At 45.8% G+C, this 27,868-nt stretch overlaps 1 protein-coding gene across 5 annotated transcripts in view; it reads left to right on the forward strand.

Moving 5' to 3' along the window:
• The window catches only part of DIP2C (DIP2 acetate--CoA ligase C (putative)), a 434,532-nt gene that overhangs the window by 337,176 nt on the left and 69,488 nt on the right, over positions 1–27,868 (forward strand). For all 5 annotated transcript variants that reach the window (XM_087420883.1, XM_087420885.1, XM_087420886.1 and 2 more), the window contains 11 exons: positions 3,493–3,632; positions 5,745–5,881; positions 7,038–7,246; positions 8,285–8,399; positions 8,922–9,123; positions 14,871–14,980; positions 16,278–16,358; positions 18,837–18,960; positions 19,660–19,781; positions 20,701–20,812; positions 20,902–21,011. In XM_087420883.1, the coding sequence (XP_087277009.1) occupies positions 3,493–3,632; positions 5,745–5,881; positions 7,038–7,246; positions 8,285–8,399; positions 8,922–9,123; positions 14,871–14,980; positions 16,278–16,358; positions 18,837–18,960; positions 19,660–19,781; positions 20,701–20,812; positions 20,902–21,011 (1,462 nt within the window). The remainder of the gene's footprint in view (positions 1–3,492; positions 3,633–5,744; positions 5,882–7,037; positions 7,247–8,284; positions 8,400–8,921; positions 9,124–14,870; positions 14,981–16,277; positions 16,359–18,836; positions 18,961–19,659; positions 19,782–20,700; positions 20,813–20,901; positions 21,012–27,868) is intronic.

Consider the following 27,868-nt stretch of genomic DNA (forward strand, 5'->3'; position numbering starts at 1 on the left):
CAAGGTCTGTGAGGTGAAAAAGCAAGTTGCAGAAGAAGATGCATATTGTGGTTCTGCTTTTCTTTGAATATAAATGTATTTGTTTGTGTACACACTTTATATGTAAATGCATGTTACAGAGGCTGGGACTTCACGTGTGAAAGCGTGGGTAATGGCTACCTGTGGCCTGGAGGGTTAGAGGACAAGCGAGACTTTCCCTCTTGCTGTGTGTTCCCGTGCGGTGTTTGACTTGTCCACACGAAGGATGTGCTCACGTGTTACTCATGTTGTTTGTTTTAAAGTTGCATAAAAAGACAACTGTGCAGTGAAGTAAGAGGCGCTCAGTCTTCTAGGCCAGAGGCGGAGAAAGTGTCAGGAAAGGAGGCGGGCTGTTGTCTGGGTCTGGGCGTGGGCTCTGCTGTGGCTTCGAGCCCCACCAGCCCCAGCACGTATGCAGGCAGCTAAGTCACCACTTCTGTGCCTTAGTGTCTAATCTGTAAAGGGGCCTGCGGGGGTTTGTGTGTCACGTGAGTCAGTGTGTGAGGGGCTCAGGACACGCAGAAGCGTCAGCTGAGCATAGCTCCGTCTTCAGGAAGCAGGGGCTGTCGGCACCGCAGCTCTTGCAGGAAAGCTGAGGGACAGAACCAGGAGTGCCATCTGTGGTGAGGTGGGGTAGCAAGGCCGGGCACTGTGTCTGGGGATTCACATGCTTCTCTTCTACCTTTGCGCATGTACTGTGCAAATCTGCAAAGACAAGAACCCAGGAGTCTCAGTTTTCTCTAACTAGAAAGGGACTGCGTTAAATATAAATACATAATGGTAGATTCAAGTAATGCAAGGTTAGTGTCATTGGTTTACGTTTTAAGTGAGTACACTCAATCTTCTGTAACTATCATTTTATAATTATAGTTGAAAATTTCCTGTGAGAAACAAAGTTCATAATTTTAATGTGTTTAATTATCACACGTACGAGTCTTGCGTCTCATTCACTGTTATTAAACGTAGGAGAGTGGATCTCATAACTAAGACAACAGACTGTACGTTGTTGAGTGCTAGACGAACCTTCCTTCCTGGCTTCTCCTGTACAACCCTTCCCGGTCAGCACATCGTGTTCTTGAATCTTCCCATTCTTGGGCTGTGTCATGGCTAGTCCAGCATTTTGCTTTCATGTGGCTTTTTAAAATAAAAATAAGTGTACCTTTAAATTCTGTTACTCAGTGTATTAGTTTCCTGGGGCTCTCATAATAAAGCACGTCAAACTGGGTGCTTTAAAAGGCAGAAATTTCTTCTCTCACAGTTGTAGAGTCTAGAAGCCTGGAATCAAGGTGTTGGCAGAATTGGTTCCTTCGGAGGCTCTGACGGGGGCTTCTGCTCCGGGCCTCTCTCTCCAGCTTTTGGTGGTGCCAGAGGTCCTTGGCGTTCCATCCCCCTGTCTCTGCCTCCGTGGTCATGTGGCCTTCTCCCTGTGTCGTGTCTCTGCCTCTTTTTCTCTTCGTTTAAGGACACTGGTCTTTGGATTTAGGGCCCACCACGTTCCAATATGACTTCACCTTCACTAATTCCATCTGCAAAGACCCTATTTCCCAAGAGGGTCACATTAACGGTACCTTGGACTAGGACTGGGACATATCTTTTGGTGGACGCACTTCAACCCACAACAGATACTAAGGCTATGATTTCTGACTCGCACATTGGATTTTTCCGAGGACAGTAGCAGAGTGAGGAGTCCTGGCAGCAGAGCAATAACAGGACTCAGTTATTGAGGGCTCTTCTCTAATTTCAGAGCATTGATTCGTTAGGGTCTTTGGAAAAGAAAAAGCCAGGGGAACAATATAGATTCCAGGGTTTGGGGCTCATTTCCAGGTAGTTTCACGTGGGTCTTATTATTTGGGCAGACTTTTCTTTTGTGTCTGGTTAGCTATACCCTTTGTGATTCTTGCAGAATAATTCTATTTCCAAATTCTTTTATGCTTCTTTTTTATTTTTATTTTTTTTGAGATATAATTAACAATGTACTTCTTTTTTAAATACACTAGTTACTTGTTTCAAATGAGATCTCCTTTTGCAAATTTTAACTTTTGTGTTTCCCCATTTATGTTTTTAGGTTCATGATAAGCCTTTATAATATTTTAAAGCCAAACAGCAAATTTCTATTTATAGTTCAACCTTTAGATCCTAAAATTACGTTAAACATTTGTATATTGAAAATTACAGAAACAAATGTGATGTTTACCTAAATTGTGCTTTCTCACTTAGCTCATACTGAAGAATCTTCAGTTAGCAGGGATAAAATCCATGATCTTGGAATATACTAATTTATTTGTTCACTAATTCAGTCAACAGACATTTATTGCTGGACACTACCCAAGGGTGGGACGCAGCAGTGAACAAGAAAACCCGCCTCCCTCAAGGAACATAGACTGTGATGGAGGAGGTGGGGCAGGCAGTCAGATGGCACCTGCTGTGGAGACACGGGTTGGGGGTGCTATTTTTATGGGGTGATGAGCAGTTGTATATTAGAGCCGCCCCGGAGGACAGTGAGGGCAAAAGCCGTGTAGACATCTGCTGGAAGAACATTGGGATGGAGGCAAGAACAAGTGCAGAAGCCCCCAGGGGGCGTGGGCTGGGCTCTGGAGGAGGGGGGAGGAGGAGGTGGGGATGCCCCTAGGGGGACTGGGCTGGGCTCTGGAGGAAAAGAAGGAGGTGGTAGGAATGTCCCCAGGGGCAGTGGGCTGGGCACTGGGGGAGGAGGAGGTGGTGGGAATGTCCCTGGAGCAGTGGGCTGGGCACTGGAGGAGGAGGAGGAGGAGGAGGAGGAGGTCGGGATGCTGGTGTAGAATCAGCTGGAGGTGAGACAGGAGATGGGGCTGGGGTCCAGCCGCAGAGCCCACGGGCGGCAGAGAACTCAGACCGTGGATGTGGTGAACTGTACTTCATCCTCTGACCATGAAGGGTTTTACTGCATGTCTCGCATCCAAATCATCTTCCTAAGAACTTGTCATCCAGAATGGCCCAGCGTAAACCTCATTCCAGGTTCGCACACAGTTGAGCAGGAGTCCACGCAGTGCACATCTGAACCTGAGGCTGGGAGGGCAGAGTCCCTGTCACTTGCGCGCCCTCTGTCATCTATGTGTCACCTGGAGATGTTACTCTCCCTTTTAAGCCATTTTCAGAACTGGGAAGTCTGACCTTGCAGGGAGAGGGAGTGGGAGGGTGAGAGAGTGCATCGACCGGGCAGTCTGTGGTGATCATGTGCAAGAGGAGGGCAGGGTGTTGGAGCAGGGCAATGTCTTCACACTTCTGAGGTGTTTGTAAAATGTCCAGAAACCCAGAGGTAGGATTGATAGACACCGACATCTCATAAACAGGAAGCGAGCGCTCCTTCACGTGCCGGGAGCACAGAATGTGTGGGCAGGTCTGCGTTCAGGAGGTCCCCGGGGTGTGTGCCCTTGTGTGGGTGTCTGTGGTGAGGACGCTGATCTGCTTCTGCTATTCAGACAACTGCCGTTGCAGGCCTACAGATGACAGCAACCAGCCCCCGGGCCGGGGCGTCCTCTCCATGCACGGGCTGACCTACGGGGTCATCCGGGTGGACTCAGAGGAAAAGCTGTCTGTGCTCACCGTACAGGACGTCGGCCTCGTGATGCCCGGAGGTGAGTGTGGGCCAAGCGTGTGCGGGGCGGGAGTACGCTAATCATCCTCACGGTGGGCCCCCAGTGCCCCTGTGCTGGGAGCTCTGACTGAATGCTGAACTCTGGTCTTCTCAAGTCCGCGTTAAGCCTCAAAGGTCTGTGTGCTGCCTCTCCCAGCATGTTCAAGAAGCTGAGGAAGGGCATCTACGTCTCCTTGCACACTGGGACCCGGGGTGCTGTTCCCCCGGGGGCACCATGGCCCTCTCTGCACCCCCCGAAGCCCCTGGGTGGCTTCTCCCCTCCCAGGGTCAGGTTCCCGCTAGTCATCCAGGGGTCGGGCAAAGCCGGGCCCTGAGGCTTGTGGCAGACAGTTTCCAGTGAAAACCGAGGAGCAGAGGTCTGGATAGTCAGTGAAGCTTGTCTTTATCGGCGGAACCCTTTTTCGAAAGTCAGGGAGACCACTTGGCAGTACCTCCCTTCCTCCTCCCCCGCCGTCCCATGCTTGGGCACCTCTGCAACCTCACACAAGACTCCACCAAGTGCAGCGGGAGGGGCGAGCCCCCGTCTCATTTGCAAGATGCCCTCACCTGGTCCTGCCTCTCCTGGGGAGGGGGGTGGTATTGGTGTCCCCTCTCTCAGGACCCATGGCACGTTTAGGCTTCTCCCATCTGGCCCCCTCGATGGAGCGGCTCCCTTTCCTGCAGCAGGTTCCACTCGGAATCTGGACCGTCTCCTCCTGAAGAGCACTCCACGCTCAGGCGTGTGGCCTTGCCTGGTGAGAGGACAGTCGAGTCCACACACAACACTGGGTGACGGGAACGTGGCTTCCTCTCAACCAACAGTGCCCGCGTCCTCATCTTCACGGCCCCTCTGCACTGGGGTGGGAGCTGGCCCAGCTTCCCCAGAGGTCGCCGTGTCTCTGCTTGCACTGTGAGGGGCACAAAAGAGATAAAGCAGACCTCGGCATTCCCCGTCCTCAACACCTCTCTCATTTTGATGTCACCAAAGCGTCTTTCTCTTCCTCCTCTCATCCCTGGAAACACTCTCTTCAGTCACAGAAACTTAAACCTTCGGACCCCTGACATCCTGTATGTCTTCCGCCCACTGCATGCTTCCAGCCTTAGCCAGGCCTCCTGGCTCCATTTCCTTCTTTCTCTAAAATAAAAAAAAATTTACTTTTCAAGTAAGTAACAGATCCTCATGGTTCCAGCCTCAAAGAATTCAGATTGTACAATGAAAACCCTTCTTTCCAACCACCTAGAGGCGACCACACGTGTCCCGCACTTCCTGTCACCTCCGCTCCAGCCTGGGGGTGACTGGAGGTCTTAGGCTCAGCCGTCACTAAATGCACACACACCCCTCGCTGAGAGGCCAGCTACCCTCCTGAATCAGACCTGAGGTTTGCAGGGCGGTGCATGGGGTGTATACACGTCCGAGCGCTCGTGCCACAGACTCGTGAGAATTTACTGTCATTGAATTACATGCCAAAAACGTTCAGTTGTGAAGTTCTCACCAATATTCTCTGAAGGACCCACCTTAACAGGGAGTTTGAGAGCAAAGACGAGTTCCATGGGACGTTGGAGGCTTAAATCCTACTGTCAGCTGAGGGAGCTTGCCTGCGAGGCGCTGCACGCTCCTCCCTTTGCCACTTCCCTTGTCCTGCCCGCTGAGCGCATGGTGCTGCTCGCTCGAGTGTGGCAGACGCCCTTGAGGTGGAGTCTAAGTGTCATCCTCACATCCCAATGGCAGAAAGGGTTGCTCCCCTTAAGTATGATTTACAAATTAAAATTAAAGCAATTGGAATTATTTACTGGTGTCACAAGTATGAAATTTGATGTTCTGCTGCAACATGAAAAATCATGACTCGCTTTAGGGAAAATGAGCCCCTGGCTCATTTTATACTGGCAGTTTTGTTCCGTATACTGTTTCTATTCATTTGTGTTCTCATTCGTATTTGTTCTCCGTTCCCCCCTCCCTCCTATTCTCCCTCCCCCTCTCTGCCTCCTTCTGTCCTTCTCCTTCTCTCTCTTCTGTCTGTCTCTCCCTTTCTCTCTTTCTCCCCACCTGTCTCTCCCTCTGTCTGTGTCTCCCTCCCTCTCTCTAATATTATCTGCACTTCCTGTTTGCTCTCAGCCATCACGTGTTCAGTGAAGCCAGACGGGATTCCTCAGCTGTGTAGAACGGATGAAATCGGGGAGCTCTGTGTGTGCGCGATTGCTACGGGCACGTCCTATTACGGCCTCTCGGGCATGACCAAGAACACCTTCGAGGTAGGTTCATGGGGTGAGCTCCATCCGATCTCCTCTTCAGACAGCATTGCCAGGTGCATAGAAATAGACGTGCAAGATAAGATGGTAATTTCTCAATAGTAAATGGTTGGACTTTCTCCTGCCATTTTTTTTAATGGTTTTCAATAAATTTGGCTTATCAGCGCTGTTTTCACTTTGTAACCAGTGTCAAAAAAGGGCAAGTACAGTTTCTTAAAAAAGGGCCTTTTTTATATTTGTTCTCATCTTTGCCTGTTAGAGCACCAGCTGACAGGTGGGTAGAAGGAGGAGCGTGCGCAGGTATACACAGCCTCACCAAGGTGGGGGAGCCAAGGGCGTGTGTGAGCATACACACACACACACACACACACACACACACGCAGGCCTCGTGAGTGAGAGGTTAAGGGGTAGACTCAGCAGGCTCGGGAGCACAGCGCTGGCCTCTGCTCTCGGAGTTGCTGTTGTTTTCCCGAGTGATGCCTGCCCTTAGGAGGAGCACACTTTCTGGTGAAGTTTTGCATGAGGAGATAGGAGCTATTGAGGATAAGTTTCTAATGTGCAGACTTTGGGTGAGTTATGATGCCTGTACAGCAGCTTTGTTCAACATGTGTTCAGTCTCTAGAGTATCCCTGACGCTGAGCTGGACACGGTCTGAATGACCCATCTCTTTCTGTCATATCTGCAAGGTTTGAGGAAAACAGAACACATATGATTTACTTTCTTTATATTTTTCTTTTCAGTGTCATTCCAATAAGAAAAAATATTTTAATGAAAACAGATCATTTTACGAGTAATATATGTTATTTAAAATGCACGTTGGTTCCCCATTTATCACTTTGATGCTGTGGTTTTATAAGCAGAAGAATTAATTCGTGTTGATTGGACTATCTCGTGGTGATCTCTGGATATTGCCTCGGAGGAGGCTCTGAAGCTGGGAAGGAAATGCGTGAGGCCCTGCATATGGCCCCAGGGGACCAAGTGTGAGGAGCTGGGAGGTGGGGGCAGGGGGAGGTGCCTTCCGGGTTGCAGGCCATCTGCTAGCAGCAGCTGCCTGGCCCTGGGCTTCTCCAGCAGGGTCAGGTAGGACACACAGCCAGAGAAAAGCAGGCCCAGGTGGACAAGGGGCATCGCTGGGCTTTCAATGCTTCTGTGTCCCCAGGTGTTCCCCGTGACGAGCTCAGGGGCCCCAGTCAGCGAGTACCCGTTCGTGAGGACAGGCCTGCTGGGCTTCGTCGGCCCTGGGGGGCTGGTCTTTGTGGTGGGCAAGATGGATGGGCTCATGGTGGTCAGCGGGCGCAGACACAACGCCGACGACATCGTGGCCACGGCGCTGGCCGTGGAGCCCATGAAGTTCGTCTACCGGGGACGGTGAGTGTGCCCTCTGTGAGTTAAGCACATGGTCTTCTGTAGAGCACACTTTTTATATAATGTTGCATAAATTCCTTAAACTGATGGGACTCAGTGTCCTCTTCTGTAAAATGAAGTAACTGGACTTTGAGATTCCATCTAGTTCTGAATGTTGTGAACTTTATAGGAATTTCCTGAGCCCCATAAATACATTATCATTAACTTCCCCTCTAAGTTTAATAAAAATATCCATTTGAAAAACTTATTTTTAATAACTACACAAAGAGCCAAATATTCACGTTGCTGCGGGTCATTTGGAAAGACCCAAAGAGAACGGTTGAGCAACAAATTTGCGTGGGAAACTCGCTCCTGTGGCTCCTCTCTGTGTTGGGACCCCGCCTGGCTTGACACACAGGAGACGCTGAGTCAGGACCACAGCTCTTGAGTTCTCTGCTAATTTGAAGGAGTCATAAACTGCTTTGGAATGTACTTCAGTTTGGCAAGCTAATGGGAGTCGGAGAAGTAGATACCTGGATGTGGCATTGCCACCCTAGGATTATCTTTAAACCACAAGCTCTTTGTGGAAAGGTCCAAGTTGCCACAGTCCTGTGCTTACCATGAGAGGCAGACAGATCTAGCAGAAAACCATTAGTTCCCAGACGGAAAGTTCTACTCTTTTGGAGAATGACTACTTCACAGGTGCAAACTCCAGATGTGAACTGTATGGCTTTGTAAATTTCAGTAGTTCTGATAATCGCACAGCAGCTCCGTCTGTCAGTACTGAGGTAGGGAACCTGTCCCACAAAGCTGCAGGCAGCCTCAGTGGGAAATGGGCTCTTCCGCCCTCGTGGCCTCGTCAGGTTCTCCCCCTGAAGCTGGGCTCATGTCACCGAGTGTGTGGGAGTCTGAGGCTGCGGTTTGCCTTCTGAGCTCGTGGTTGGCGCTGTGACCTCCTGAGCTCTGTAATCGGTAGCGGTTGTAAAGCTCCCTATTGCAGAACTGATCCTCCCGCCAGCACCTCCAGCGCGTGCTCACTGCGCTTCCTTTCTCTCCCCACAGAATAGCTGTGTTTTCGGTGACTGTCCTGCACGATGAGAGGATAGTGATTGTGGCCGAGCAGAGGCCGGACTCCACAGAGGAGGACAGCTTCCAGTGGATGAGCAGGGTGCTCCAGGTAGCTCTTTGCCTGCCCAGGGTCCCTCTCCCGGTCCCACGTCAGCTTCCTTTAGCGTCCGTTAGGATGTAGCCGACTCTCGTCAACTGTGCTTTTGTGCTCCCTGATCCTCACTCCATTTGATCAGAAATTGCATCCACTGTGAAACTTGTGTTTGCATTCCAGGAAAGTAGCTAAACAGCCCGAGCTTAGGAATCGGGGGTTGCAGAACGGGCTCCCACCATTCACTTGGTGAGGTCACAAGTAAAAGTTTTTGTTACGATCTTGAGAATATATTTTCTTTTCTCTAGATTTCCTTTTTTGGTGTGTGTTGTATGCCACAAGTGCAACTTAAACCTGTTCAGCTTAGTGAGGTTTGGTGAGACAACCCCTCTCTCACCCTGGCATCTCCAGACCAGCAGCACTGCTCATGCTGCATGAGCTCCTGCATGTGGTAGATGATATGTTGCACAGCCTAAATATTTGCTCGGTGTCTGCTCATAATACCTGTTCTAACACAGCACCCCTCTCATCACTTTCCAGGCAATCGACAGCATACATCAAGTTGGTGTTTATTGCCTGGCCTTGGTTCCAGCAAACACCCTCCCCAAAACCCCGCTCGGTGGGATCCATTTGTCAGAAACGAAGCAGCTTTTCCTGGAGGGCTCGCTTCACCCCTGCAACGTCCTCATGTGCCCCCACACTTGTGTTACAAACTTGCCTAAACCTCGACAGAAGCAACCAGGTATGTCTGACGGGCCTGGAGGGTTGTGCAGAGTCTGAGGTTGCTCTCTGGAGCTGTGGGTGCCACGCTCTCCAGGTCTTAGGAACATCGGTGGTTGTTAGCCTTTCTCCCCTGGTCTCCACGGCCAGACGCTCTCGGGGCGGAAGCCTCCTCCTCACAGCAGTGTTTCTCCACCCACGGGGGACAGAGTGCAGCACTGTCCTGGGACACAGCAAAACCTGCTCAGAGCAGGGCGTGTGGAGAACGTTTGAATGGAGAGAGGCATCCGTTTCCTGAGCCCAGTCTTTTCAGTGGGATGTCAGACCCTCCATCCAGCAGGTGGCCTTTGGCAGGGCACAGAACCTCTCAGGATCACAGTGTCCTCAGGCGCAGATGAGAATAATTCTTATTGCGTGTTTCATGTGGCTAATTTAGGAGTCAAAGCAGCTAATGTGGGAAAAAGCACTTTGAAGCATATGAATAATTCCCCAAATTTATTTATGACATTGTTATGATAGTAAACATTTGTGTAGTGCTTTGCAGTTTGGGGAGTACATAATTATCCATGATCTGACTTGATCCTCCCTGCAACTAAATCGATGGTGCTCTTTAGCCTTGTACACGGTTATCAGTGAAAGGGAACTTACTGCAAGAATGTGGATCGAGAAAGCAGCTCCTCTGCCAGTGTAGTAACAGAAGGTCCCGGGCCTCCAGGCTGTGCCGTGCAGACAGACCTCAGAGCGGCCAGAGCTCTGGCTGGGGTGACAGAACAACAGCACGTAGGGCCTTGCACAGGCCGTGTTTCAGTATGTTGTGTACACTTAACTCGTTTCATCCTCATGGAGCCCTGTGACGTGGGCGCTCTCTTGTCTCTGTTTCACAAATGAGGAAAATGTGCCACAGAGGGGTTCAGGAATTGGCCCAAGGCTACGGGGCCAGAGTATGGTAGAGACAGAGGCAGACCCGATGGCCGTTTGCTCCATCCGGTAACATGGCGGGGACAGAGTTGATGGGAAGTCGACTAGAGGTGGTTGGGTCGTCTCTGGGCACAGCTGACTTGGTGGTAAATGCAGGAGCCATCTGGCCCTGAGGTCCACCCCCCGTAAGTGAGACTGGATGAGGTTGGGGGGGTTGGTCCCCTCCAGGTCAGGGTGAGGACACTGAGGCTGCAGGAGAAAAGTGGTTGCCCCACACGTAGAACTGGGACAGAACTTGAATCTAGGTCTCTGGCTCTGTGTCCTGTGCTGCTGTTGCCTCTGCAATGCAGAGACGTTTGTAAGGTGGTCGGAATGCCCCCTGCACGCGGGAGCGTTTTGTTCTCTCCTGGAATAAGCTAATCCTCCTGGAGGGCGGAGGAAGTCGGGTTCTGCTCTCTGGGCGCATTGGGTGTGTCCTTACCACTGCTCTTTCCTTTCTGTCCTATTTCTGTCTTGTTAATTATTTTCTTCTATTCTAGATTTCCATAACCAATGTTCCTCCTCCATTTCTTCTTCCTCTCACCTTCATTTTATTCTCTCAATCCCTGGTTTATACGATTGCTGTAGTAAAATGCAGAGTTATGGTTGACTGAAGTACCCATTTCTTTAAATTCTGGGGCACACCGGCTTCACGTGGCATTCTATGGTGAGCCGCTGAAAAACACAGCGCATTGCCTTTCAGCGAGTATAACAAGAGGATGAGATTTTGTCTAGAAGAATCTCAGACCTAAACAGCCCTGGGAGTGATGTGGTGGTGGCTCTGCCTGGGCGTGTTGTTTGTGTGTGTTGAATTGACGGTGGTGCTAGGGCTCCCAGGTGTCCTCGTGCACAGTTGGAGGAGGCTGGAGCCCCCTCTCCACTTTCGCCTCGGTTCATCATCAGCCGCCCTCCACCCGGTGGCCTGGCCACCAGTGTCTCAGGTACAGAGAAGCTCAAGCGAACCCTGCTGGTCAGCAGTTGGTGACCGCAGAATTCAGGACAAATATTTATGGTGGAGGATCATTTGCTAATGTATGATATGATTCCAGAGCTGCAGGGCTCAGCCTACCTGCCAGAGTTCAGGGAACCCATAACAAGAAAAAGCTGGCCAAGGAGAACGCCAAGGCCCCTGCTCTGAGGTCAGGCAGACAGAGCACCTGAGGACAGCCTTCTTCCTTAGAGGGTGAGCACGCCGAAAGAGGGGTCTGCGAGATCTGGGGCCACTTCAATTCTGCAACACAGGAAGTGAAGCTTTGTGCGGTGGATAATTTTAAAGAAAGAATTTTTTTAATGATATTTGGTGTCACATCTGTTCTTGTTAAATATAGAGAAGTTGTGTGATTCTGTGTCCTCAAAAAGTTGTTTTTTAACAAATGCTAAATGGCAGCTGTGACGTGCCAGTCGACTTCCCTACCTCAGCGATGACCTGCAGCAGCTCACGGGACATCAGAGTGGTGATGTTTCCCCAAGGCACAGTTTCCATAAATGCAGTGTGGGAACTGGACTAGATGATTTCTAAGGCCCCCTGGAATGAACATTTGTGACGCTGAACAAGCATTTATTGGCAGCCAGAGCAGGCATTTAGTGAGGCCATTTCTGTGTAAGGGCATTGCTGGATGCTTGAAACAGAGCCCCTAAATCTAGATAATTTATAGACAACACAATTGTCTTCTTTACTGGATGAATTCATACTTACTCAGCTAACAACACTCCTGTGAGAGTATCTTAACTCTCACAAAAGAACACAAAAGGGTTAAAAGACCTGTAGCCCATCAGCTGGGCTGGCAACAATATTATGAAAGTCATGAAAACAGCTCCCCAGCATCAACATACCCTGGGGTGTATTTCCTCAGAGCAGCTGGAGGAGCCCAGTGGGTGTAGCCACAGCCCCAGCACCTCCTCCAGGGCTCAGCATCTTGCTGCTCTTGGATGAAACTTGTGCCCATGTCCCTGCTGAACTGGTCACGTATTGGCCAGTAGGAATTCGACAGCACTGAGATGAAGTTGCTGACTGGTAGATTTGTAAATCTGTAAGGGGGTGCCTGGGCAGAGAGAGCAAATGTGAACTTCAATGCATATTTCGGGGATCCATCTCAACATTACATTTTCAAATTGTGAGGCAGTGAAGTACTATACGAGTGTTTCGCACGCGCCCACCTCATTCAGCAAGGGGGAGAGTGCCTCAGTTCTCGGTGAAGGACGGATTTTGTAAATAGATGCAGCAGGAAAGCCACTTGTCTCCCAGCAACATTCAGAAAAAATAAATTCTTAGGTCTGTGTGGGGAGAGACACACATAAGGCCCGAGCTCTGCATCCAGAGAACGCCAGCAGAAGTCAGCCTTTAGTAAGGAGAGACCTGACTCAGCAACAGAGAAGCACAAATGAGGGCACTGTGAATATAAACACATATGAACGTATATAAAATAGGGCACTGTGAAAACCCGATATCTCCTCTAATAGTGCTTTCCCTACCCTAGTTTGAATTCTTAAAAAAAATTATGAAGAAGCTTTCAAACCAGTTTAGGCCAGTTTCCAAGTTGGCTTCTTAGTAGAACCGTCCTGCCCAGCCTAAAGCACCCAGAATAACGTCAGGACACTCTATTGATGACACTAAAGACAGGAAACGAATGACCGAAAGCTAGGCTGCAGGCATCGTGGACGGTCGTCTTTGCCACGGCAGCTACCCGGTGTCCCAGCCGCATGGTGGCTCCACTCATCTCCCATGCGCCTCATGGCCTAACTTTCTTTTTGTTTTGTTAAATGTGAAAAGACCTTCCCTCTTTCATAGAGCTGAGAAAATAAATTTTCTTTTAGCTCTTGCTTTATTAAGAGCTAAGAAAAGAAATTTAGTCGGTCCCAGACTACCAAGTGTGAAAATTCAAACATGATTGAGTTGAGTACACAGGGTGTATTCTGTGATTACGTGGAAACTGGCATCAGGGCTCCTACAAATTGCCTAAAACCAAGGACACCAGCAGGCAGGAGCCCAGAAATCTGTGTCATGGGCTGTTCTCCAAATTTCCTTCCTGCCCTGAAGCACCCTGCCTTCTCCCACACAGCTGTGGTAAGTTGGATATTTTATGGCAAGCCAAATTGTGGTCAGCCACACATCTGCAGAGAAGAATGGGCCTGTTCCCACTTGGACAGCCCCCTAAGGGTGTTTGCACTCAACCCCTCGCACTGCTTGTCATTCTGGTGTGTTTCTGCTCAGAAGCCAGGGTGACTGTTGGGGTGGTTGTCATGGCAGCTGTGCATGTTGTAGGCCTTGGTTGATGCCACCACACCCCTGCACCTGAATCTTAAAATTTCTGTCTCTTCAGACACACAGTTCTTCGTATGTGCAGTAAATAATGCAACATATACCCTGATTTATACACGTGTAACTTGACTTTCTCAGAAGTTTAATATGAATTTGACTCAATAGTGGCCTTCAACTTCTATTTTATCAAACCAAGGATTAAACACAAATTGATAACGTCATCTTTGTTATTTTATACTGTGGTTCTTTTAGTAAACATCTTTCACTCTTCCTCACTTCCTCCCCTCCTTCCTCCACCTTCCTCACACTCACACACGTGCACTCACCCACACATGGACTCACACACATGCACACTCACACTGGTGTATTCTCCTGGAACTTCTAATCTTTTAAATGTATATATGTATATATCTTAGTTTATATGTGTGCGTTTAATGGAAATGAAGTGTGAATGATAGTATTTTGAGAAACCTGGAGGGCATCTGGGGTTTTCTGCAGTCAGAAATTTTGAAAGAGTTTCTACAGTCCTTTCAGAAACTTCTTTCTTTCATTAAAAAAGAAAAGCTATCAGATGGGCTGGCCCCATGGCTTAGCGGTTAAGTGCGCGCGCTCCGCTACTGGCGGCCCAGGTTCAGATCCCAGGCGTGCACCAACGCACCGCTTCTCAGGCCATGCTGAGGCCGCGTCCCACATACAGCAACTAGAGGGATGTGCAACTATGACATACAACTATCTACTGGGGCTTTGGGGGAAAAAAGAAAAAGGAGGAGGATTGGCAATAGATGTTAGCTCAGAGCCAGTCTTCCTCAGCAAAAAGAGGAGGAGTAGCATGGATGTTAGCTCAGGGCTGATCTTCCTCACAAAAAAAAAAAAGAAAAGAAAAGCTATCGGAATAGACAGTACCTGCTCTTCTGTTTTGGAATGTTTCGTACACTGGAGGGAGCGTTGGTAGTGGAGTCAGTGATGGGGCTGGAAAAGGCACTGAGAGAGGAGCCTTTGGTTTATTCTTCCACATTTCTGTGGGCCTGACAGAGAACCTAAAGCCTTTCAGTCAATGACATGTGGAGATGAGTGATCTGTGTCCTGTCGCTTCAACAACAGCACTCCCTAAATCCATCCCAGGAGGTGTTGATAACCAGCGTGTGGTGTTTCCTGTACGTTTACGTCGGCTCACAGTGGCGTGTAATGACACCGGGAATGAGGCACACACGATCTTTAACTACTCAGCAAAATACATCATGTTTTAAATTCCTCCTTTGTTTTCTGCATTATTTTTTATAATCACTAACATGAATAGATCTCAGCCTCCCCCTAACTGGAAGACAAAGGCAGCAGGCTTGGGAGAACACTCGGGGAATTTGGTGAAAGCATAATTTCTGTATGCCCTTAATCGAGACTTTATATTTGCCATCATTACCATTGTAGTGACTTCTCTGAAACCCTGTTCTAATCAGTTTTTTTCAAAGCCGGGTCTATGAAAGGATTTCCAGAGTCAGCTCTTTTGCAAGCGGGAGTCGTGTGGTAAGGGTTTCCTCATGTGTGCTTCTTTCCAGAAATCGGTCCCGCTTCTGTGATGGTGGGGAACCTGGTGTCTGGGAAGAGGATTGCGCAGGCCAGCGGCAGAGACCTGGGGCAGATCGAAGACAACGACCAGGCCCGGAAGGTGAGAGCCAAGGGCCAGGCCCAAAGGCTGCGTCACAGATGCACCAATGCTGTCTTCCTGCCCTGCCAGTCCGACATCCACCATTGATCTTTGGTGTCTTTGGTGACCTTTTCTTCCTACCTGCCCTCTTGGTCGTGCATGAGGCATCCATATAGTTTTATAAGGAAAATGTGTTCTTTAGCAGGTGCAGTGTGGTAGAACATTTCACAGAGGCACAGACAGGTGGGTGATACAGCCCATGACTAGCAGGCCTGAGGCCGGTGTCTGGGAATCCCTGTGCTGTCATCACAGCCCCTGAGCACTTGTCTCTGTGATCCCACCAGCCCTGATTTTGACACCCAGACTGCCTCACAGCGACCTTATTGCAAGGCTTCAATCCTTTGATTGTTGGAATTCGAGAAAACATAAGTTCCAACCCAGGTTTGGGAGCCAGACCTCCTTAAAGCAGCCTTAGGAGCTGTAGGAGAAATCCTGGGGCCCCGCTCCACCATAAACATCACACAATTTGTCCCGTGTAGCGACAAATCCCCATGATAACCGTTCAGCCTTGAGAACTCTTACGATTCACCAAAAGGTGGTCCCACTCTGTATGGACCACCAGGATATGTGACAAAAGCAACCATTTAAAATATTGCCAATTTGGTAACACAACTAATATGTTCATTGAAAGCACTTGATCACCATGTTCCCCACCTCAGAGTATATTTCTATTAATAAAACCGATTAGCAGGTCACATGGGTATCTTGTATCCTTACATGAGGTAGGGCTGACCTTTTTACTGTGGACTGAGCCGGTATGTGTGTAGAATCTGTGTGATTTGCCGTGTCGTTGAATAACATCGGGGGATGACCATTCTAAAACCAGCAAATTCAAGAGAGCCCGTTTTTAAAACAGGATAGAACTGATTCTGCCACTGCAGCTCCCAGAAATCACCATTGCGTCTTCTGGAGGCCCCAGAAAAGGGATTTTCTGTATCAGCTGCTCTGTCTACAAGGGGAATGCAGTTCTCCATCCTTGGGCAGATTTCAGAAACTTCCCTAACCAGGGCTCAGCACCGGCCCTCGGACTTGTGAGTCTAAATGAGGTGCAGAGAATCCAAGTCCCCACAGGAGGAACATTGAAGGACTTGCTTATTCTGTCGATTGTGTTTGTCAGGGAAGTCGCACTCCTCTGTGGAGAAGAGTGCTGTTTTAAGGCACCCTAAAATCACTCAGACAAACTGTACCGATTTAAATGTTGAGACTAGCCCAACCCAGACCAGAATGGTCTGAACTTAATGGCTGTGCTTTGTTCCAGTTCCTGTTTCTCTCGGAGGTCCTGCAGTGGAGGGCTCAGACCACCCCCGACCACGTCCTGTACACGCTGCTCAACTGTAGGGTGAGGCACGCTCAACTCGCATCTTGTGGTTGCTCACCTGTGGGGTCCACGCTTTCATGCCTCTGTGTCATAATCCTTTCATATGACAGAAAAGCTGGTCATTGATAGGGAATTGGTGTCAGCTTTCCGGAAAATGGGGAGAAGATCAGTTCCAGAAGTTGAACAACCCAGACCAAGAATGCCGCTGCTTAAGATAAGATGACGTAATGCAGCAGTGGGCAGCAGGGTGGTGACAGGGTCCTGCGCCCCAGGAAGGTCTGCCTCAGCGGGAACTTCCGGAAAGATGAGCCCCTCTGCCAGCCCTGCCCCTGTGGCATCCTGCCACCCACCAGCAACGCAGTGATATCAACAGTTGCACCCCTATCAACAGCAGATAGGGGAGCGTCTATGGGGGCGGGATGGTCCCCATCACCACCGGTTTGGTCCTGGGCCTCTCCCTCAGCTGTGCTGGGGGTCTCTGCTCCATCTTCACTTTGAAGAGCTCACAGGACATTGGGTCAAGGGGCGTGTCTGTTGGTTCATGTGAACAGTTGTGGTCTCCCGCGATGAATGCTCAGAGGAAGGGTCTGGTTTCGAAGGCACCAAGTGCTAACATTTGGGCTAGATTTCTTAGACTCCAGTCTCGTGGATCTTTTTGTGTTTGCCTAGCTTTGCCACATTCTGCTCTCTGGCTCCTCCACTTTATGTATCTGTTTCTATTTTCTTATTTTGTAACCTTCCTCGGAAGGAAAATAATTAAGGAAAATGTGTGCACTGAGAAACCTGTCCTCTGTAGGAGGAACCAGTCTCAGCATGGTGGGAAAGGGGCCAGAGCCTGGCTGGCGACTCCTCTCTTAGAGGCGCTCTAAGACCCTGCATGCTACGTGAAGGTCAAAGAGAAGGTGTTGCTTCCCAGAGCTTGATACAACAATCAGTTACTTGGTGAATGTTTTTGGCAAACATCAGGTGCTGGTATTTATGTCCTGATGCATCCTGAAAAGTTCTCCACTCCCATCGGATCCCTCCCACCCCACCCCGTGCAGATGTTTCTAACAGATGGGTCACTTGGGGTGGGAAGTCTAATGTCCAGTCACCAGACCACCATTGTCCTTTAACTTCCCCAAAGGTTCTGGTCACTTCTGTATCCACACAGTAGTCTCCTCCCCGTGTGATCCGTGCTCACAGTAACTTCCCTTTGGTCTTCTTTCTCCATACATGGCATAGGGGTCTGGGACGCCTACAGGGTCCGTGTCCAGTGCCCGCAGTCTTCTCCTGTTACCCTGCACGCTTCCTCGCCTGCTGTTGAAGCTCCCTCCCTCAGTAAACACATTTGGCCCGAGTATCCGTGAATGTTTTTGACCTTCTGGAGTCTTCCTGACCTGGAAACTGCTGGCCAGTTTGCCTGTTGCTTGAGGAGACTCCTTTACCCTGTTAATCACTTTAAAATACGATTTGATCATAAAGAAGCAGGTTTTAAATAGCTATAGACAGTGATCTCTTCACACCTGGGAATTTGTACAATGTAAAGTGCATCCTTAGGAAAAACTTTTTTGGGTTAGTTGTAAGTTTATAATTTGCAGTTTCTGTGTAATTTTCTTTACCATTTACACAGTAAATCCCATATATTTTGATATTTCTTTGTACCTATTTTGCTACTGATCTTCCCTAGCAACCTTTTTTAAGGTATTTTTCAATCCGAATGTGTTTCCCATTTATGTCCACATGTTTAAAAAGTCTGCATAAAATGAATTTGACAATTTGTTTTTTCTTTAGTGTTTTTTTGACTGTTGCTTGTTTTGTTTTGTTTTTTGACCTCCTTGACTTCTTTTTTTGTGAGGAGGACTAGCCCTGAGCTAACATCCGATGCCAATCCTCCCCTTTTTTCTTGAGGAAGATTGGCCCTGAGCTAACATCCATGTCCATCTTCCTCTACTTTATATGGGATGCCGCCACAGCATGGCTTGACAAGCAGTGCGTTGGTGTGTGCCCAGGATCCGGGCCTGGGAACCCCGGGCCGCCGAAGTGGAGCACGCACACTTAACCGCTTGCGCCACCGGGCCGGCCCCAACCTCCTTGACTTTTTATGTGATCTTTCTCAAAAACAGTTTCAATCGGTCTTATTTTTCATAGGACGAGTTCTGCAGGTTTACTGCCCAAGGCAATTACACTTAAGTCCCAGAATTACTAGGATGATTTTTTTTGTAAGTTTAGCTGTTTTTAGGTCAAGTAATTATTTTCTAATATATTTCTTGTTAACACAAAAATGTCTAGATGCCTCTTTGGTGCTGTACTTCTTAGCTGGTGGGCAGGAAAGGAGAGTGACCGCTGACGGGGTCTTCTGAGGGGGTAATGAAAACGACTGTGGTGGGTAGTGGTTAGTGACTATACTAACACCCATGTGATTGTACATTTTAACTAAGTGAACTGTACAGTATATGAACTGTATCTCAATAAAGCTATCAGGTTAGAAAACCTCACCCCTTTGTTCTTGTCACACAGGGTACAATAGCGAACTCGCTGACATGTGTCCAGCTGCATAAGCGAGCCGAGAAGATAGCTGTGATGCTAATGGAGAGAGGGCGCCTGCAAGACGGGGATCATGTGGCTCTCGTCTACCCGCCAGGTGAAAGGCAGATTGGGTTTTGCTCCAGACGGGGACCACGTGGCTCTCGTCGTCCCGCCAGGGGAAAGGCAGATTGGGGTTTGCTCCAGACAGGGACCACGTGGCTCTCATCTACCCGTCAGGGGAAAGGCAGGACTGGGTTTGCTTCCAAGATGGCAGGGCCAGCAGCTGTGTGAGAGGCGCTTTAGTGCACGTCAGTGCTGATGACCGGAGTTGCTGTGTTATCACCAAAAATTGACACTGTTCTACCTGGCTCACTATGTCTAGTTACTACCACTTGTAGGAACTGTGCTCCATGCTGTATGACTTTTAGGAGCATAAATAAAATGATCTTTCACAAAGACTTCTATATCTAAATTTGTTTTGTTAGACATCTGAGGTAGTTCGTTCAGTCAATAGTACTTAAATCTCTAACTACTAAATTGATAATCATAGAGTTGAGTAACTCCTTAGAGAAATGACAGAAATTAAACTTCTGGGCTGCTCTGGCATCTTGTGCCTAAAAGAACAAGCCAAGTGGAAACTATCGCAGAAGCTTAACAAAACCCACAGGGACGAGAAAAGAGTCTGCTAAAGGTCTTAGTTGCTCACTTATCCTTGGGACTTCTTCAGGCTCGTGTTTCTGTGCACAAGGATGAGGGCCATTAAGTGGTTTGATCTGTTTCAATGAGAACTTTTGTTGCGTTTCTCCCTGTGTAGGAATAGACCTCATTGCAGCATTTTACGGTTGCCTGTACGCAGGCTGTGTGCCAATAACTGTGCGTCCTCCACACCCACAGAACATCGCAACGACGCTGCCTACCGTGAAGATGATCGTGGAGGTAACCCTGCCTGAGGTGTCTGGGCACCTCCTCCAGCCCCAGACCTGAGTGTTGGGCTTATAGATCACAGAGCCTGGGCCTCATAGCGGGGCTGGTGGTGGGAGTGCGTGGGAGTCTGCGGTTCCCGCGGTGGATGGAGCAAGACGTGGCCTCTACCCTCAAGGAGCTTACCATCTAGTTCTGGAAACAAGATTCCACCTTGTGCCTGGAATTAGGAGCTGGAGGGAATTGAAGGTTCCCTAAAGAAAGCAGCTCCCAGGGAGGGCGTCTCAGGGACGCTGGGAGCTTCCCCACCAAACCCAGCTGAGCAAACCGAACCAAGCGAAAAGGTCGTATATTTTTTTAAAGTTCTTTCCTCAAGATTTACAAGTATCCTGTTCCTTTTTGAAAGTATAGATTTGATTTTATTTTTTATGCCTGGGAAAATTGCAGAGGATTAGGATATGTTTTCCCACCTGGAACAGGAACCACAAGGGACAAGTTAGTTTGGGGACACCACAAGCGAATACTTTCTGTGGTTATGTTGGAGTGCTTTCATGGTCATTACTCCTGTTAGAACACACGGATGGTGTGTGGATGTACGTGGCATTTCTAGGACAGAGTTAACGGCGAGAGCAGTCAGTTTGGATGTTCCTTTCTGACTGTGATCATAACACTGCGGATACTACTTGGCTCTAGAAATTTCCGGGAACCTCAGTTCCCACGAGCTCTGCGTGTGTGCTTCCGTGGTCAGGTTCCTGGTGCTCTTGTCCCTCCACTGGCCAGGACTGGTCCTCTGAGGCAGCGGGGTTCCTGGTAGTCTAACCTGCTCTGAAGGCCACATGGCCTCAACGTGCATCATGAGCAGCAGGCATGTGTGCAGGGCGTATTCCTCTGAGGTTTACCTTCCTTCCTCCATTCTTTGTTCTCTGACCCCCAGGTGAGTCGCTCTGCCTGTTTGATGACAACACAACTGATCTGTAAGTTGTTACGGTCCAGGGAGGCAGCTGCGGCCGTGGATGTCAGGGCATGGCCCCCCATACTGGACACAGGTCAGTCCTCCGACCATCTGGGTACCTTTGTTTGCTTGTCTGCTTTTCCATCAGGTCAGATAGGCTAATAGCTTTGTTTTGCTCTCCAGATGATTTGCCAAAGAAGCGGCCTGCCCAGATCTACAAACCCTCCAACCCAGACACACTAGCTTATCTTGATTTTAGTGTGTCCACGACTGGGATGCTAGCTGGAGTAAAGGTGAGAAGTGCATCTGCGTGGTGTCTGGCTGGTGAGCCATGCACGTCCTTACGTCGGTTGTCATGCTACGTGCCTTACGTATAGTAGGACTCTGGTGGGAACTTCAGTGAAGCACGGAGAGAGGTGTATATACGCGTTTCGTTCACGCTGTAAGATACGTGACTGTTTCAGTAGTTGACGTGGCCGACTGATTCTTTCCAGTGTTGCAACTATTTCTTTATATGAACACAGCCTCACTGGCCCTAATAAAAACTGCATGTATTTTTCTTTTTCACTTATTCTCAAGTTTCAATATTCTGTCTACTGCAAAACTCTGTGCCCTGTAGTTTCTTGCTTTTTTAACTTGGGGTCCATTATAACTTGCCAAATTGCTGCTCATTGCACTGACAATGATCCTTTTTGCTGTCAAAAAAGAATGGAACTACTACGTATGTCCCAGAATTAGGACCCTCCCGCTCAGGTGATGTCCTTGTTAAATTCTCTTGTAGCCTCAGGAAGCCCTTTTCCTATTATCTGACTCTGGGGTCTGACTGCTGAGTTTGCAGAATTTACCTCATTTAGGTCTCTTATGCTATCTACTTTTTTTTCCATTTTTTTTATTGTAGTAAAACACATAACATAAACTCACTGTCTTGACCAATTTAAGTGTACAGTTCAGTGGTATTAAATGCATTCAAAATGTTGTGCTGCCATCACTACCATCCATCTCCATAGTTCTTTTCATCTTGTAAAACTGAAACTCTGTCCCTATTAAACACTAACTCCTTCCCCACTCCCCCAACCCTGGCAACCACATTCTGCTTTCTGTCTCTAGGAATTTGACTGCTGTAGGTACCACATATAAGTGGAATCATACAGTGTTTGTCTTCTCGTGTCTGGCTTGTTTCACTTAGCATAATGTCTTTAAGGATCATCCATGTTGAAACAGATGTCAGAATTCCTTTTGAAGGCTGAGTTACTATTCCACTATATGTATGTACCACATTTTCCTTATCTGCTCACCTGTTGATGGACACCTGGGTAGCTTCCATGTTTTAGCTATTGTGAATAGTGCTGCTATGAACACAGGTGTACAAATATCTCTTCGAGATACTACTTTCAGTTCTTTTGAGTATATCACCAGAGTGTAATTGTTGGGTCACGTGACAATTCTATTTTTAATTTTTTGAGGAACCACCATGTTGTTTTCCACAGCAGCTGTACCATTTTATCTTCTCACCGACAGTGTACAAAGGTTCCAGATTCTCTACATCCTCACCAATATTTGTAGTTTTCTGGGGTTTTTTTAATAGTAGCCATCCCCATGGGTGTGAGATGGTATACCATTGTAGTTTTGATTTGCATTTCCCTAATGATTAGTGATTTGAGCATCTTTTCATGCAATTATTGGCCACTTGTATATCTTTGGAGAAATACCGTTTCTAGTGTTTTGCCCATTTTTGAATCAGTTATTTTTTTGTTATTGAGTTTTAGAACTTCTCTGTATATTCTGCATATTAATCCCTTATCAGATATATGATTTGAAAATATTTTCTCCCATTCTTTGGGTTGCCTTTTTAGTCTGTGGATGGTGTCTTTTGATGCACAAAATTTTTTTATTTTCATGAAGTCCAATTTTGTCTCTTTTTTTTTTTTTTTGCCTGTGCCTGTGGTATCATATCCAAGAAATCATTGCCAAATTCAATGAAGTAAAGCTTTTGTCCTGTGTTTTCTTCTAAAAGTTTTATTGTTTTAGGTCTTACATTTTGAGTTAATTTTTGTTTGTGGTGTTAGGTAAGGGTCTAACTTCATTCCTTTGCATGTGGATATCCAGTTTTCCCAGTACCATTTGTTGAAAAGACTTGTCCTTTCCCCATTAAATGGTTTTGGCACCCTTGTCAAAAATCATTTGATCTCGTATGTGAGGGTTTATTTCTGGACTTTCTATTCTATTCCATTGATCTATATGCCTGTCTTTATGCCAATACCACACTGTTTTGATTACTGTAGCTTTGTAGTAGGTTTTGAGATTGGGAAGTGTGAGTCTTCTAGCTTTGTTCTTTTTCAAGATTATTTTGGCTATTCAGGTTTCCTTGAGATTCCATATAAATTTTATGATGGGTTTTTATATTTCTGCAAAAAAATCATTAAGATTTTGATAGTGATTGCATTGCGTTTTTATCGTTTTAGGTAGTATTGACATCTATGAATATGGGATATGTTTTCATTTATTTATGTCTCCTTTAATTTCTTTCAGCAGTGTTTTACAGTTTTCATTGTACAAGTCTTTCACCTCCTTCGTCAAGTTAATTCCTAAGTATTTTAATCTTTTTTATGCTATCGTAAATGGAATTGTTTTAATTTCCTTTTCAGATTTTTCATTTAGTGTATAGAAATGCACACAAAATGATTTTTGTGTGTTGATTTTTTATCCTGCTACTTTGCTGAATTCATTTATGATTTCTAACAATTTTTTTGTGGAATCTTTATGGTTTTCTACATATAAGATCATGTCATCTGTGAACAGAGATCATTTTACTTCTTTCTTTCCAATCCAGATGCCTTTTATTTATTTTTCTTACCTAATTGCTCTGGCTAGAACTTCCAGTATTATGTTTAATAGAACTGATGAATGCAGGCATCCCTGCCTTTTTCCTGATCTTAGAGGAAAACTATCAGTCTTTCACCATTGAGTGTGATGCTCACTGTGGGTTTGTCATATGTCGCCTTTTTTATTTGTTATGTTAAGACACTTCCTTCTTTTCCTAGTCTATTGAATGTTTTTATCATAAAAGGATGTTGAATTTTGTCAGATGCTTTTTCTGCGTCAATCAAGATGATCCTTTGCATTTTTTTCTTCATTCTCTTAAGGTATTACATTGATTGATTTTCTTATGTTGAGCCATCCTTGCATTCCAGGCATAAATCCCACTTGGTCATGGTGTATAAGCCTTTTAATAGTCTACTGAATTGGGTTTGCTAGTATTTTGTTGAGGGTTTTTGCATCAGTGTTCAGAAGGGATATTGGTCTGTAGTCTTCTGTTCTTGTAGTGTCTTTGTCTGGCTTGGTATCAGGGTTATACTGACCTCATAGAATGAGTTAGTTCTCTCCTCTTCAATTTTTGGAAAAATTTAAGAAGGAATAGTGTTAGTACATCTTTAAATGTCTGGTAGAATTCAGCAGTGAAGCCATCAGGTCCAGGGCTTTTCTTTATCAGGAATTTTTTTTTAACTGATTTTGATCTTCTTACTAGTTATAGGTTTATCCAGAGTTTCTATTCTTCATGATTTAGTCTTGGTAGGTTTTGTGTTCCTTCTTGATAGTTTGTGTTTCAAATTCCATAAAATGGAATTTCCCTATTTCATGTAAGTTGTGCAGTTTGTTGGTGTACAATTGTTCATAGTATTCTCTTATAATTATTTTAATTTTTGTAGAATCAGTAGTAAATTTCCCCATTTTAATGTCTGATTTTAGTAATTTGAGTCTTCTCTCTTTTTTGCTTAGTTCATCTAGCTAGAGGTTTGTCAATTTTGTTGATCTTTTCAAAGAACCAACTTTGGGTTTCATTGATTATCTCTACTATTTTCTATTCTCTACTGGTATTTGTTTGTCTCTGCTCTAATCTTTATTTTGTTCCTTCTGCTAGTTTTGGGTTTAGTCTAGTCTTTTTCTCATTCATTAAGTTGTAAAGTTAGGTTGTTGATGTGAGAGATTTCTTGTTTTTTTAATGTAACCATATATAGCTATACATTTTTGCCTTAACATTGCTTTTGCTGTATCCCATAAGTTTTGGTATGTTGTGTTTTCATTTTCATTTGTGTCTAAATATTTTCTGATTTTTCTTGTGATTTCTTCTTTGATTCATTGGTTGTTTAAGAATGCATTGTTTAAATTCCACAAATTTGTGGGTTTTCTAGTTTTACTTCTGTTACCAATTTCTGATTTCATCCTGTTGTGGTTCGAGAAGATGGTTTGTATGATATCTGTCTTTTTAAATCTATTGAGACTTAATTTCTGACCTAAAACTTGGGCTATTCTGGAAAATAGCCCAAGTGCTCTTGAGAAGAATGTGTTTTCTATTGTGGTTGGATTGTGTTCTGTATGTCTCTTAGATCTCTTTGGTTTTTTGTGTTTTTAAGTCCTCTATTTCCTTACTTATCTAATGTCTGCTTGTTCTATCCATTATTGAAAGTGAGGTATTGAGGGCCGGCTCCGTGGCTTAGTGGTTAAGTGCACACACTCCGCTGCTGGCGGCCCGGGTTTGGATCCCGGGTGCGCACCGACGCACCGCTTCTCCGGCCATGCTGAGGCCGCATCCCACATACAGCAACTGGAAGGATGTGCAACTATAACATACAACTATCTACTGGGGCTTTGGGGGGAAAAAATAAATAAATAAAAATCTGTAAAAAAAAAAAAAAAGAAAATGAGGTATTGAAGTCTTCTACTATTATTGTAGAGCTGTCTGTTTCTCCCTTCAGTTCTGTCAATTTTTGTCTCATATATTTTGATGGTTTGTTATTAGGTGTGTAGTACTAGTTTTTAGACTAATAATTGTTTTGTTTTAATGTATTAGTATCTTAAATCATGTAGAAAACAAAAAGTAGAGTTACAAACTGTTGTTACAATTATACTAGTTTTTATAATTGCCTTGTTTTTACCTACTGAGATCTTTGTTTCTTCAAATGACTTTGAATTATATCTAGTGTCCTTCTGTTTCAACATGTGGGACTCTCTTGAGCATTTCTTTCATGGCAGGTCTAAATGTAATGAACTCCCACAACTTTTTTTCACCTGAGAATGTCTTAATTTCTCCAAAATTAATTGCAATTTATTGTCCAAGCCTTTCCCTGGAAGTTGCAAGCCTTCAACAGAGCCCAGAGTTCCAAAATAGTCACTTCTGATTCTGCCAGTGCAGTATTGTCCAGGAGAGAGACAGATTCCTGTTGCTTCTTGCTCCACCATCTTACTAGGATTCTCTCCTCTGCTTTTCAGTAGAATTGGAGATGATGCACCAAAAAAAGACAATATAAAATAAAATAATTCTTCAAATATTTTAAAAATAAAGATGTATTTTCAGACCAAGATGAATTACTCTCTATAGTACTGAAATTAGCTTTGAGCCTCCTACTGTTTTAGTTGAAAGAGAAACACACATTGATCATACCAATTTCATTTTCATGGTCTGCAGAAGTGGGAGCTATAATATTAAATCTTGAGTCAATAAAGATATTTCTACTTGAAACAGAGATAAAGTAATCTATGTTATTACTTCCTATTGATTCCACTTAATGTAAGCATAGACCCTAGAAATCCCAGAGTGATAAATAACTAGACTTTCTCTCAAGTTCATAAAAGTTTTTCTTAAACTTTTCACCATTTAATTTGTTCAATGAGTACCTGAAATGAAATATATTGTGATGTCATTCAATGAAATCTTGTATGCTTTAAATACTGAGAGGCACAGATAGAGTTGAAATCACCTGGTTTATCATCTGCTCCAGACGGAAATCCCTTCTATCTCTTTGGCTGCACAGGTCACCATTTTTCTCAGAAAGAAATTTTGATTCAGTTTCAGCTTTTGGACAAAAATGTCATTGAGTGTTCAGTTACATACCAAAAGTTGAGAGAAATAATTTTATCCAGTAAACTGTTTTCCCTAAAATGGGTACTACAGAATGTCTGATTTAGTATAAAACACATGGATATGTGTTTATATGTTCAATTTAAGTTTTATAATACTGCCTGTTTAAAAGTATAGTTCGAACTCTGAAAGTTCCTAATAGATCCTGGATATACATTTGCTCAACATCAACAAGGAAGTCCTATAGAGGACCCGTATAGCATCTACAGTTTAATTGAGATTAATCACCTTGTGGGTTTCCCCGCAGGGTACTTTAAAACTCATGGTGGCTCTCCCTTCCATGGAGTATGCTTCTGGAACACTCTCCTGCTTACTTTCAGTTGATATGTGCAGCTGATGTGTGCCCAGGGAACGGACCCTTATTTTAACATCAGCCAGAGAAAACTGCCCTGGAAGGTGGACCTGCCCAAGATAAGTCACAAGATGCATCTTGAAAATAAACATAGTTAACCTCATCCCTAATTCCTCCACATTCATATATCTACTCTCAGTGTCTCTTTTAGAGTAGAGCATTAGAGTTTGTTATTTGGGGCTTTTAGGAAACGAATTCTTTGTCCAAGTACAAGTTTGTCTTCATAAGAATTGGGAGTTTTTCTTACTAGAGGTTATAAAGAAACATTCCAACTTGGGCTCTTGGTTTGTAATGTTGGCAGGGTCCAAGATTGGAATAAGCTTAGAGATTGGATATTCAACTTTCCTAGCTGCTTTTTTCTTAACCTGTTGTGTTCTTGTCACTGTGTTGAAATCTGTTATTGCTTACGCATCCTCAAGAGCCAGAACCCTCCGTGACCCCACGGGGTGATGTGAGGATCCTTTCTCTGACCTCCTTACACTCTGTACACACTTTGTCAAAGCGCTCACAGATCCTGCAGTTACCAGCGTAAGTCTCTGAATTTCCCACTAGATCACACGCTCCTGAGGGCAGAGGCTGTTTTATTCCTTTTATATCCCCAGCACCTAATACAATGCCTGATACATATTGTTCTCAATTACTATATTCGTATTTGCTGAGCTGAGCTGAAGAACTCAGTTCTCAAGCTATAAATAGTGCCTGCACTGGGCAGGAGTTCGGTAAAGGTTTATTTTAGTTGCTAATCTGAGCAGGTGAGTAATTTTGGTAGTTACGATTTTACTAACTCCTGATCCAGTTGAAGTTGAAGTTGAAGGAATGTTCCATAAATCCAGCCTTCTTTCTTCTTTAAACCAATATTATGGCTTTAAAAGCAAGTTAAA

Source organism: Ceratotherium simum, chromosome 32 (genome assembly GCF_057802395.1).
Source record: "Ceratotherium simum simum isolate JZ-2026a chromosome 32, ASM5780239v1, whole genome shotgun sequence".
Lineage (NCBI taxonomy): Eukaryota > Metazoa > Chordata > Mammalia > Perissodactyla > Rhinocerotidae > Ceratotherium > Ceratotherium simum.